The sequence below is a fragment of the Toxotes jaculatrix genome, chromosome 16, assembly GCF_017976425.1.
Source record: "Toxotes jaculatrix isolate fToxJac2 chromosome 16, fToxJac2.pri, whole genome shotgun sequence".
NCBI classification, from domain to species: Eukaryota; Metazoa; Chordata; class Actinopteri; family Toxotidae; genus Toxotes; species Toxotes jaculatrix.
Window position 1 is genome coordinate 23494619 of NC_054409.1, and position 13215 is coordinate 23507833.

The 13215-nt window shown below is 41.9% G+C and overlaps 1 protein-coding gene across 2 annotated transcripts in view; it reads left to right on the forward strand.

The window, feature by feature from the left end:
- zswim6 (zinc finger, SWIM-type containing 6) overlaps positions 1 to 13215 on the forward strand; it is a 49504-nt gene that overhangs the window by 15823 nt on the left and 20466 nt on the right. For both annotated transcript variants that reach the window (XM_041058898.1, XM_041058897.1), the window contains exons 2-5: positions 5600 to 5956; positions 7652 to 7800; positions 7912 to 8062; positions 9716 to 9895. In XM_041058898.1, coding sequence (XP_040914832.1) covers positions 5600 to 5956; positions 7652 to 7800; positions 7912 to 8062; positions 9716 to 9895 — 837 coding nt within the window. The remainder of the gene's footprint in view (positions 1 to 5599; positions 5957 to 7651; positions 7801 to 7911; positions 8063 to 9715; positions 9896 to 13215) is intronic.

A 13215-nucleotide genomic window follows, 5' to 3' on the forward strand; every position in this document is an offset into this window, starting at 1 on the left:
GCTCGGGTAACCCGCTGATGTTTTCAAATGTGACGATTTGATGCTTTTCCTTATCACATGTGATGGTGAATGAACATAAGCGTTCAGTCCTAGACGTGTACTTTAGTTCTAATTCACAGCCGGCACTCACTCAGCCTTTTCCACTTTGGAAAACACGACTGTCTGATGTGACACCTGCCTTCACCAGGCTCTAATTATATATCTTGCCAGTGGTAGCCAGTGCAGCATCTCTGAGTGCTTTGATAGTTGTTTTAGAAATCAATTTATGTGCTGCCATCGCCGTCTGCTCTGATGAAAACCACTGAGAGGCTTCTGCTGCTGTACTGGCTGTTAAAAGGCCCATCTCTCCTTGCTCTCACTGGCAGATTGAGTCATTCTCTGAGTGCAGGGACCAGTTTCCTCCCAGAGCTCGCCACAGGCCAGACGGACCCCGCCGGAGCCTGAATGGCAGCAATTAAAAGGCACAAATTTCGGCCGAGGTCTCGTTTTATTGGACGGCGAAATGGGCGCCGTAAAACAGCGGCTTCAGTGGTGTTCGCTGGAGGAGTCGTTTTCTTGTCTGAGTGACGAGACCGTTTGCAATTTCTCGTGCGTTGTAAAGGCGGCCTCTTGTTTTTCTGACAGTGCTGAGGAATTTCTGCCCACTCGGTCGCAGAAGACTCCGTCCTCCCTGTAGTATTTCAGTGCAGTTTGCTATTTCTAGAGTTTGGTTTCAAAAGCAGGAGAAAAGTTTGGAGGAAGGAGCAAAAAAAATTTACAGAAATTATACAGAACATAAAAAAATTATGTAAAATAGAAATAGAATTGATTAGTATGGCCATACTATAAGGAGCTTAAGCTGAGGACAGAGATTGACCCAGTTCACTCAAATCCTCGTTTTAAACTGAAAAACCCTTCAGAAGAGTCTTATGGACAAAAAACAGTTTACAGTTACATTCATGATATCATGCTACCAGCTGATGATCCATGGAGAAGACAAGCAAATTGCAGTGTAGAGGCAGTTAGCCTCACTCTGTGGTCACTTTGTGGATGTTTTCCATCTCTTTGTGGACGTTTTGTGTCTCTTTGTGGACGTTTTGTGTCTCTTTGTGGTCATTTTGTGTCTCCTTGTAATCATTTTCGACCTCTTTGTGGTTGTTTTGTGTCTCTTTGGGATAGTTTTGCCTGTCTTCTGAAGCCTTTTAACTCTCTGTTTAAGGTCTGTGACTTTCAAACAAGGTACATTAACAGTCACCTCAGACAAAGGCTCTGGTCCAGGGGCCCCCTGACCCCCTGGGCCCCGTAGGCCTGTAGGTTTTATTCTGGCCTTTGTGAACTGTGTTCTCTGTGATATTGAAAAGGTCTTAACGATCCAGTCAATGGCCAGAAATATGTTTCAGTAAAGTCAGTTTTGCTCCTTTTGATCGTGGCAGCGCCGCAGTCACATGAATCATTAAACAACAACAACCGCACCATAAAGTTTTTTAAGTGCAATGGGAAGCTGATCTGAAGCCAGTCATTAAGGACAGATGGTAATCAGCGCACCGTGACTATTGATTGGTTGTTTACTTCTCCTTCCTGCAGCCCCAGAGGTGGCTCTGCATCTCCACGGGTGAGAGATTAGGTTCCCCATTGTCATCGAAAGTACACACACAACACACACACAACACACACACACACAACACGCACTCACACACACAAAGCACACCTTGGCTGAGAGGCTCTCACTTACGCCTGAGTGGCCAGCTTTGCAGGCTGAGCTGACTGAATGGCTGACTGGTGTGTATGCTTGTGTGTAAAGCAGGGAGGAGGATTTGGGGGGGTAGTGGGGGTAATTTGGGAATGGGGGGGGGGGGGGGGGGGTGGGTCTAACTGGCTTTTGTGTGCTGGTACTCCTGTTAGATAAAGGTTTTGGCCACATAGCTGAGAATGACCCCCTGCAGCCACAGTCTCAGAGGGCGATGCTGCCCCAGCCTCTGGCGTGAAGGACTCCTCGGGCCGAGCTCGGTGGGGAGCTGAGCCACTGCTCTTTCACAGGCTAACGTCGCGGCCTTGTTTTCAACCACAAAAACAGCCCCCCCGTTGTTTTTCCCCCCTCCTCACCGACACGTCCTCCTCGCTGAAGCCTATAGAGACGTCTTAAGTTGAAACTACCTCGGGCTTAATTGGAGTGAAGTGTTGCACCTTGGTTTCCGGGCGAGTGTGAATCCGCAGGTCCTGAAAAGTCTGAAAAGCAACGACTGTAGTTTCCTGAACAAACACAAAAGGTCCAAAAAAAAAGATTTAAAGGCTTAAATATGTTCTCTTGCCTGTCGCAGGCTGTAAGGTTAGTTATAAAACTGTTTTTGTGTGTGATTGCCAGTTCCCAGGAGACTATAAATACCTATAAACCAGAGCCACAGTGATTAGTCGATTAATTGATTAGTTGTTCGACAGGAAAAGTGATGAGCAGCTTTTCTGATAATCTAATAACTGTTCTTTTGCCAAATAATTGCTGCTTCCAGCTTCTTAAATGTGAGGATTTTTGTAAACAGGACAAAACAGGACATTGTGAGACGTCACCTGAGGACATGGGAACTTAAAATGTCCATTTTTTACATTTTATACAGAAAACGACAAATCGACGATCACAGTTTTATTGTAGAAAATTTAAGCACAGTGTGCTGGTAATACTGAAGCGGAGCGTCATCGCGTTGTTTTGATGCTGGTAACGCCCACGGTGCTGCACCCCTGCCTGAAGCGACGCTGCGTCGGGCGTGAAGGAGTTAAGTTTGGTTGCTATGCAGTGTGCAGAGCTGTATTATGCAAGCTGTGAAGCACAGACACACTGAGAGAGGAAGTGCATTACAGAATGCTGAGCTCAGGGCTTTGGCTCGCCGCCAAGCATACACTCCTGCATGTGCACACACAGCATGTGCACACACACACACTCACACTCAGCTGAGGGCATACCGATTTTTCCAGCCTCCTCCTCCTCCTCCTCCTCCTCCTCGAGTCACCCTCTCTCTTTCTGTTACGTCAGTAGTTCAGCTGTGGGCCAGGCATGACTGGGGCAGGGCTGCGTAACGGAGAGCACCGAGCATTTCTGAGTGTGTGTTTGTGTATTTAAAAGACAGGATGTGGACTGGTGGTTGTGTGAAGTGTGATTCACTGTGTGTGTGTTTCTGTGCCGTGTGTCTGCTCAGCAGGAGAAGCAGCCGTCGGACCTGAAACGCCATTTTCTCTGTTTCTGCACAGGTTTCGCTCTCAGATATTGCCTCATGGTCCTTCCGCCTCTTTTGTTTTTGCTCAGTTTGGTCTCACTGAGCTCCACCACATATGCAGACAAACACCTACTCTGTTTACAACCTTGTTCCACGCTGCAGGGACGATATGTGTCAGCTACGCGGCCTGTTGTCACATGTGTGAGAACATTTGAGCGAAGTGGAAATCAAATCTCCCAGCTGACGTTCCGCACTGTGTGTGTCTGTGTGTGTGTGTGTGTTCTGTGCACATGTATGTGTGTTTTTCACATATTGAACTTTACATAACATGGGAAAATGTTCACCCAGTCACCAGTTTATTAGGAACGCAGAGCTAAAACTAACACAGCTCTGCCATAAATCCTCCTCCATGAGGGTTTTAATGTTCGGCTTCTTATCGTAGCCGTAGGTTGAGTTTGTGGCTGCAGTTTCTGATGCTGTTCGGTCGTGTTGCATTAACACTGTCAGGCGTTCGTGCTATTTTGTCCACTCCATTTATATCACTGATCGACAGCAGCACAAACTACATCCTGCAAATGATCACACAGTTAAATCAGCACCTCACACACACACACAGCTGTTATAAATACTGATGACAGTTACAGTACTGAAAGTATGTGACCCCCTGTAAGCTCTATAGATTGGTTGTGAATGTTAATAGCTGTGAAAGCAGAAACTGGCAGCCCACGGTGTTTAGATCGGTCTGAGCAGCACTGATGCATCATGGCCTGTCATCTGCCTGTGTGTGAGCGGCGTGACTCCTCGGCCTCACAGTCGGCCATGTTACGTACAGTTTTCGTGACAACGTGATGCAAGACGCAACATCGCGCTCCTTTATTTTCAGTTCAGCATATGTAGAAGTGCTTTCGTCAGACCTGTGGAGTTCGTGTGAAGTGTTTTATGACTGAGCATCTTTCTTTGAATCAGTTTGTTAGTGTGTTTCCTGCAGTGGAACTGAAGCAGTACAGACGTTTACACTGTTAGAACTGGTAACCTGTAACTCATACATACTGCCTGATACACACTGATACCGCTTCGTCTAATCACAGAAGGATTTTAGTCATAAAGACGCTGCTGCACACTCATCTTTTGCCAACACGTCTCCTCTGGATTGACACAGTATTTAAACCCAGTTCCCACAAACAGCTGCTGTGTTTTCCAGTGGTGGAAAGTACATTTACTCAGATGCTCTACATGAGCAAGGATCTGACGTACTTATACTTCATGTTTTTTATTTGATCTCCTACCAGGTCCTTCTACTTTTATCTGATAACTTTAGTCGCTGGTTTATTTACAGATTCAGATTTTTGTATATAAAACACACGCAGAGCTGAAAAGATTATTCACTGAATCAGAGAGAATCAGAAATTTCTGCCTTTTCTCTGTATTTTCTGAATTTTTACAAACTAAACAATGGATCAGTTCATCAGGAAAACTGTCTGGAGACTGATCCATAATGAAAATACTCATCAGTTACATTACTTTGTGTTAAATAGTTAAAATTTACCGTCACTTCTACCAACTGCAACAGTAAAATCCTGCTTAAACATTAACGTATGAGTAATAATATATAATAGTACAACACACCGGGGACATTTTACTACATTGTGTAGTTTTAGTACTTTCAGCACATTTTTTTATAATACTTTTGTTCCTCTGCTTAAATAATATTTTAAATGCAGGCCTTTTATTTGTCGTTTGAGTATTTTTATAGTGTGGTATTAATACTTTTACTTCAGTAAAACTTTTCCCGGCTGTTTCTGTCTGTATATCTGTCACGGGTTCTTTGTTAAAATGGAAAATGAGAGCGTTCAGTATGAAGGGCTTGTTCTCGTGTCACAAACCCAAATACCAAGAAGAAATGTGAGTTCAAGAGGTGAGTTTAAGGTCACGTCCAAATTAAAGTCTCGAACTCTCCTCGAACACACACACACACTCACACACACACACACGCACGCACACACACACTGTTCACTGTACATTGGCAGGATTCTGCTGTGGTGAAATGATCCTGTCAGTCCTGAGAGCGGGGGGAGAGGTGTTCGGGGTAAGGTAAGCACTGGAGGTGTTGTGGAAGGGAAATGAAAAGGAAATGAGAATATTTGGGTCTCTGTGCCCCTCTGCCTCCCTGCCCTCTCACCCATCCTCCCCCCTCTCTCTCCCTCTCTCTGTCTTCCTTTTACTGTTTTCACTCTGCCAGCACTTTGCAGGGTTCTCAGGGCTCTAAGGGCTGGTTCCATTTTGGCTCCGGTTCCCTTTTGGGAAGAGATCTTCTGACTTTTAGCTTGTGAAAATCAGTTAGACCAGGTTAATCAATGCTTATGTTTATTAAATTAAAAGGTTATTAACACTGATAATGTTTCCATGTCTCTGTGCAGGGTTTCACCTCAGCGGCACAGTCAGGGAACCCGCCACGTCCTCGGAGCCCGAGCTCGTCTGCAACGTGAGCGTCAGCTTCGACCGCTGCAAAATCACGGCAGTGACGTGCAGCTGTGGCAACAAGGACATCTTCTACTGCGCCCACGTTGTGGCGCTCTCGCTGTACCGGGTACGGAAGCCCGAGCAGGTCAAACTGCGCCTGCCCATTTCAGAGACTCTTTTCCAAATGAACAGAGATCAGCTGCAGAAGTTCGTTCAGTACCTGATCACGGTGCATCACACCGAGGTGCTGCCGACCGCACAGAAACTGGCAGATGAGATACTGTCGCAGAACTCGGAGATCAACCAGGTTCACGGTGAGTGGAGGCTCTGGAATAAACATGGTGCTCAATGTCTGTCTCATTCACCCATTCACGCACACATTCACACACTGATGGCGCAGCATCAGGAGTGGTTAGGGGCCCGGGATCTTGTTAAAGGCCACTTCGATGCTCTCTGGAGGAGCCGGGGGTCGAATAACAGCTATTATGTGTGATTTCAGTGGAAGAACAGGCTGAACTGGCCCTTTAATGTGTACGAACACAGGCACAGAAACACACACACACACACACACACACACACACACAAACAAATCCAGGTACCTGTGTTAGATTTCCTCCGTCTCGCACCAGTGGACATCCAGCTGCAGGCTGCCGTCCTGGGAGAGGACTCAGGAAAAACAGGCTGTTTAGGAGAAACACTTTGATCTCACACACACACACACACACACATTGAAGGAGTGTATGAAGTTTGGAAAAGTTCCGTCTTTGAACCACAGCTGTTTTTGGCTTTACAGAAACATTAAGCACCACAAAGTACCACAAAATACGCCAGTGACTGTTACAAAGGTTCCATGTAGCAACACAGTGTGTAGCATAGTGTATCCTAAAGGCTTGAAACAAACAAATCAATCCCAGATTAATGTATAACTGTGTGTAAAGGACATCACACGCTGTAACGCGGCCCTCTGAGTGACCGATGTACGTTCATATACTTCTGGTGTTTTATTGAACGCCTGATAACGTTTGGATTCTTCACAGATGTGTTTGCAGTAAACGATTTTGGGACGTGCCTCGTGGTCGAACTTGTTCCACTTTGTTAGATTTTCTTTTCGTTTTTTTGGTTTCATGTAGCACCTTGTGTTGTTATGCTTCACTTTGTGTTTCACTGCCTGTAATATTCCTCATTCCAGCGTGTTTACATATACACAGTTTTCTTTTAGCAACATGTGATTCACTCACTTTAACGTGATTGTGCAGAGTAGTTTAACGACTGTATACGTGTAAACATCACGTCTGTCAGAGGGAGACTGGCTCTGCAGCCTCTCAGGGGTTGTGTTCTGTGCCTTAGGTTGTCGTTTGTGTTTGCATGTGCTCTGTGGCAGCGTAGCAGAACCCATTTTACATGAGTCTTACAGATTTAATCCTCCACAGGGACAAACGGGAAGTGTTGAAAGTGTGGGTTGTGTTCTTTACTCATTCAGACTCGTCATTGTTGCAGAGTTTATGTTATCGATCAGTGTTTGAGCTGCATTAATGCAGTAATGCATCGGGTGAACTATATGCTGACGCAGCACATTCATGTCCGTGACGAGTTACCCAGCAGCGCGTGAGGGGATTAATCTCAGCCTCAGTATCTGCAGCGTTAAAGTGGTGCACACATTAAAGCATCAGTGATTACAATCAAACCATAACATACGTTTTACTGAAATGTGGATGTTCTGTGCAGAATGTGCTGAATGAGCAAATGAGTCAAAGTAAACGATCCACACATTCATTTATTCTCCTCTCTGCCTTGGCAGCTGGAAGTTTTACATTTAACTTTTTTATGCTCAGATTCATAACAGAATTTTTGACAAAAAAGCAAAGATTGCTCACTTTATTCTGAAGACATGGGCTGTGTAATAATTCTCTGCCTTTTTTTATTGCCTAGATTTACTCAAAGTTTCTACAGATTTTTATTATATTGTATTGATGTGATGAAGTCGAATGTATTTCCGTTGTTCGGCGCAGGAGCTCCAGACCCGACGGCGGGGGCCAGCGTGGACGATGAGAACTGCTGGCACCTGGACGAGGAGCAAGTTCAGGAACAGGTGAAGCTCTTTCTCTCCCAGGGCGGGTACCATGGCTCAGGGAAGCAGCTCAACCTCCTGTTCAGCAAGGTAACGGTGCTCAAAGCAGGACGACACACATTCCTCAGCTCGGCAAATATCACACACACTGCACTGTGGATGCTGTACGGTAACGTTTACCCACAATGCCCCCCCGTGCAGGTGAGAGAGATGCTGAAGATGAGGGACTCCAACGGAGCTCGCATGTTAACGCTGATCACAGAGCAGTTCATGGGCGACCCCAGACTGGTGCTGTGGAGGCAACAGGGAACCACCATGACTGACAAGTACAGGCAGCTGTGGGATGAACTAGGTTTGTGAAACCAAACACACACACACAGATACATGAAATTCAACATCACACACTGTGGCTGCTTTAGGGAGAGAGTGTGTGTCTTCTACAGTATGTGGCCTTATTATGTCTTAATACAGGAATTGGAAGTGATTTGTAACTGAACTCAATCACGGCTTCTTTAAAACAACGGCAACAGCCTTAAAAATGTTTTTAACTGTTTAACGTTATAGATTTATATTTATTAACGTTCTGTGTTGTTGTTGTTGTTGCTTTTTTTTTGGAAATACTCTGTACAATTACAGTAAACTTGTACTGAAACTCTTGAGTGAAGGACCCAGGACATGGTCTCAGACTCAGGGTCCCTGCTGCTGTGCACTCGTCTGCTCCTGGACATTTAAATCCATAACAGAAACTGTTGTATTAAATGTTAAATCACAAATCTTCCACTTGATAAATCATAAATTAGCCTGCAGGTTAAATTTCAGGGTGTTTTCCCTCCGTTTGTGTTTTTATTTTCCTGCTCTGTTGGAGATCGTTGCTCTGCGTTTCGTCACTCGTCTCTCTGCTATTTTTCCGCCTCCTTGTTGTCCTTGGTGCAGCCTTAACAAAGAGACGGAGGATAAAGCCTCTCTCCTCCTGTCCCCTCCCCCCATCTTCAGCCTCCCTCCCTCCTCCATTCACTTCCTCCCCACCTCTCCTCGGTGTCCTCCCTTTTCTTTTCTCACTTCACCTCCTTTTCTTTTCTTCTCCTGTTTCATTTTGTCATCTGTCATCCTTTATTTACCTCTTCGCATATCCCTCATTGTGCCTTTATCCTCCAGTCTGTATCCAGTGTCTCCATGTTTTAAGGCAGCAGTGCAGGGAGTCTCAGCCACAATTAGCTGATTAATTAACAAGTCAATTGAAAATTAATTGGCAGCTATTAGCTGATTATTTAATTGACTTCATTTTTTTAAAAAGCAAAACTTCTCTGTTCTCTGGTTGCAGCTTCTCTAACGTGAGGATGTGCTGATTTCCTCTCACTTCTGAGAATTTTGTGAATGAATAAATCATTTTAAGTCAATGTTCATGGTTAAAGTGCTGAAATCTAATTCTTGTGTTGGACAGATTGAGATTTAGTGAATTTATGTTTTAACTTTTTCAGTTATTCGCTGGTTTACTTGGCTCTGTCAAAAGAACTAATTGCAAAGTGTTGTGAACCTCAGCTCTGAAGTGTTGTCAAAATACAAAGATCCCTGGCACAGCTTCACAGTCAGCAAGTCCTAAAAAGCCTGTAAGATTATCAAGGACCCCACACGATGTCAGAATGAGTTTAAGAGACACTGAACCAAAGTTACAGAAGCACAAAAATGATAGAAATGTTAGTTTTTTGGCATTAAAATGGAAAGCAAGGACTGCAGCAGCAGCTTTTGTGTGGGAAACACTTTGGAGCCACAGGTCTGAACCCGTGCTGCTGCAGTGATGTGTGGATCCTAAATTTCTTTGCACTCAGAGAATCAGGCCTCAGCGTCCCACAGGTGTGGCAGTGTGTTTTAAAGGTTATAAACCATTTCTGAATCGTCTTTATGTTTGTTTGTTTGTAAACTGATGTTCCTCCAATTTGCTGCAGGACAAAAGAGCAGAGTGTGTGAGTGTTTTTGTGTTTTACTGTAAATGTGTGTGTTTGTACAGGGGCCCTGTGGATGTGCATTGTGTTGAACCCCCACTGTAAACCCGAGCAGAAAGGTTTCTGGCTTCGACAGCTTCGCAGGTGGAACAACGTGGACGTCTGCCCCTTGGAGGACGGTAACCATGGCAGCGAGCTGACCAATCTGACCAACGCTCTGCCCCAGGGCCCTCCCGGCAACCCAGGTGAGATGACACCCCGGCTGAGGCAGATACATCGCCTCCCTTTCATTTTTTTTTTATTTCCAGTCTCCCACTGCACATCTTTTCTTTCTTTCTGTGTCTCATGCTCCTCCTCTTCTGTTCTGCTGTTGTATTAACACTGTTAACTCCTCGTTCTCCACCCTCCCCCCTTTCTTTAAATCACGTCTCCTTCCTTCAATCTCGTGCCTGCAAGCCTTATTACCCTTTTAGTGCAGCTAATAGAATGAACCTGATAACACAGTTGAGGTCCTGACACTTTTTCTGGCCTCTATTCCTGCATGTGCTTCTACTAAAGCAGAGAAAAATACAGACATGGAAACGTTTCTATGAGTTAATACATTTGTTTTGAGTGAAAAGGCAGGAGCTGTTACCACTGCTGCTGTCTGTGATGTCTCTGCATTCGTTTTATTGATAGGGCTGGGTATACTTAAAAAATTTTCAGATTCCTGGACAATACTTTTTTCAATAGCAAACTTTAAAAACATGTTTTAGAAAATCTACATTACACATAACTTTAATAACAAAAACTTTATTTTTCAGTTTCTGCACTTTTGCATTCATGCATGCATGGAAAACGTATGACGTAAAAAAGTGAAAAAAGTACAACGTAACAAATGTCTCACAATGAACCAGTGCGTAGTTTTCAGTGCAAAATTAACAGTTTCAAGTCAGTATATGAAGCTTACTGCAGCATACCATTATATGACTCAGCAATTCTTCTGTAGAAAAATCAGCATGTCTGCTTTTTCAGGTGTCAGACAAGCTCGCTCCAGGCTAATAGTGTCCCCGGCAGTAGAAAGTGTTCATTCTGTGGATGTTGCTTGCATACAGAGATAACTTGTTGCCAAGTGAGAAAGCACTGGCAGAGTGTCCTTCATGCCAATACATATTTGGCATTGTGCACTGTTAGCATCGATGTTGCTAAAATGGAGCCACGCTATAGATCTTTTCCACAGTTTACACGGATTGCGGTCGGAAGAATACAAGTGACGTGTCGGCTTCACGTGAGCTACATGCGTATGACTATTTTGAAGCCTTACTATACTATGAAATTTTTTATGACATTTTGAGGTCTTACTAAAATATGACTTTTTTTGGCCTATTTGGATGCCTTACTATACTATGACCATTTTAATGACATTTTGAGGATGTTTAAAAAAAATTTTTTTTTTGGCTGATTTTGATGCCTTACTATACTATGACCATTTTTGTGACATTTTGAGGCCAAAAAAAAATATGACTTTTTTTGGCTGATTTTGACGCCTTACCATACTATGACCGTTTTTATGATATTTTGAGGCCGTAATAAAAAATTTTTGACGAAGTTATTTTTTTTAGCCTCAAAATGGTCATAGTATAGTAAGGCGTCAAAATCGGGCAAAAAAAGTCAAAAAAAATTTTCACCTCAAAATGTCATAAAAAACGTCATAGTATAGTAAGGCGTCAAAATCGGACAAAAAAAGTCACAAATTTTTTTCACCTCAAAAAGTCATAAAAAACGTCATAGTATAGTATGGCGTTTTTTTTGGCCAAAAAAAGTCAAAATTTTTTTTCACCTCAAAATGTCATAAAAAACGTCATAGTATAGTAAGGCGTCAAAATCGGGCAAAAAAAGTCAATTTTTTTTTTGACCTCAAAATGTCATAAAAAACGTCATAGTATAGTATGGCGTTTTTTTCGGCCAAAAAAAGTCAAAAATTTTTTTCACCTCAAAATGTCATAAAAAACGTAATAGTATAGTATGGCGTTTTTTTCGGCCAAAAAAAGTCAAAATTTTTTTTCACCTCAAAATGTCATAAAAAACGTCATAGTATAGTATGCCGTTTTTTTCGGCCAAAAAAATTCAAAAAATTTTTTGACCTCAAAATGTCATAAAAAACGTCATAGTATAGTAAGGCGTCAAAATTGGGCAAAAAAAGTCAAATTTTTTTTTGACCTCAAAATGTCATAAAAAACATCATAGTATAGTAAGGCGTCAAAATCGGACAAAAAAAGTCAAAAAATTTTTTCACCTCAAAATGTCATAAAAAACGTCATAGTATAGTATGGCGTTTTTTTCGGCCAAAAAAAGTCAAAAAATTTTTTGACCTCAAAATGTCATAAAAAACGTCATAGTATAGTAAGGCGTCAAAATCGGGCAAAAAAAGTCAAATTTTTTTTTGACCTCAAAATGTCATAAAAAACGTCATAGTATAGTAAGGCGTCAAAATCGGCCAAAAAAAGTCAAAAATTTTTTTCACCTCAAAATGTCATAAAAAACGTCATAGTATAGTATGGCGTTTTTTTCGGCCAAAAAAAGTCAAAAATTTTTTTGACCTCAAAATGTCATAAAAAAAGTCATAGTATAGTATGCCGTTTTTTTCGGCCAAAAAAAGTCAAAAAATTTTTTCACCTCAAAATGTCATAAAAAACGTCATAGTATAGTATGGCGTTTTTTTTTTCGGCCAAAAAAAGTCAATTTTTTTTCACCTCAAAATGCCATAAAAAACGTCATAGTATAGTATGGCGTTTTTTTCGGCCAAAAAAAGTCAAAAATTTTTTTCACCTCAAAATGTCATAAAAAACGTCATAGTATAGTATGGCGTTTTTTTCGGCCAAAAAAAGTCAAAAATTTTTTTCACCGCAAAATGTCATAAAAAACGTCATAGTATAGTAAGGCGTCAAAATCGGGCAAAAAAAGTCAAAAAATTTTTTCACCTCAAAATGTCATAAAAAACGTCATAGTATAGTAAGGCGTCAAAATTGGGCAAAAAAAGTCAAAATTTTTTTTCACCTCAAAATGTCATAAAAAACGTCATAGTATAGTATGGCGTTTTTTTCGGCCAAAAAAAGTCAAAATTTTTTTTCACCTCAAAATATCATAAAAAAAGTCATAGTATAGTAAGGCGTCAAAATCGGCCAAAAAAAGTCAAAATTTTTTTTCACCTCAAAATGTCATAAAAAGACGTCATAGTATAGTAAGGCGTCAAAATCGGACAAAAAAAGTCAAAATTTTTTTTCACCTCAAAAAGTCATAAAAAACGTCATAGTATAGTATGGCGTTTTTTTCAGCCAACAAAAGTCAAAATTTTTTTTGACCTCAAAATGTCATAAAAAACATCATAGTATAGTAAGGCGTCAAAATCGGACAAAAAAAGTCAAAAAATTTTTTCACCTCAAAATGTCATAAAAAACGTCATAGTATAGTATGGCGTTTTTTTCGGCCAAAAAAAGTCAAAAAATTTTTTGACCTCAAAATGTCATAAAAAACGTCATAGTATAGTAAGGCGTCAAAATCGGGCAAAAAAAGTCAAATTTTTTTT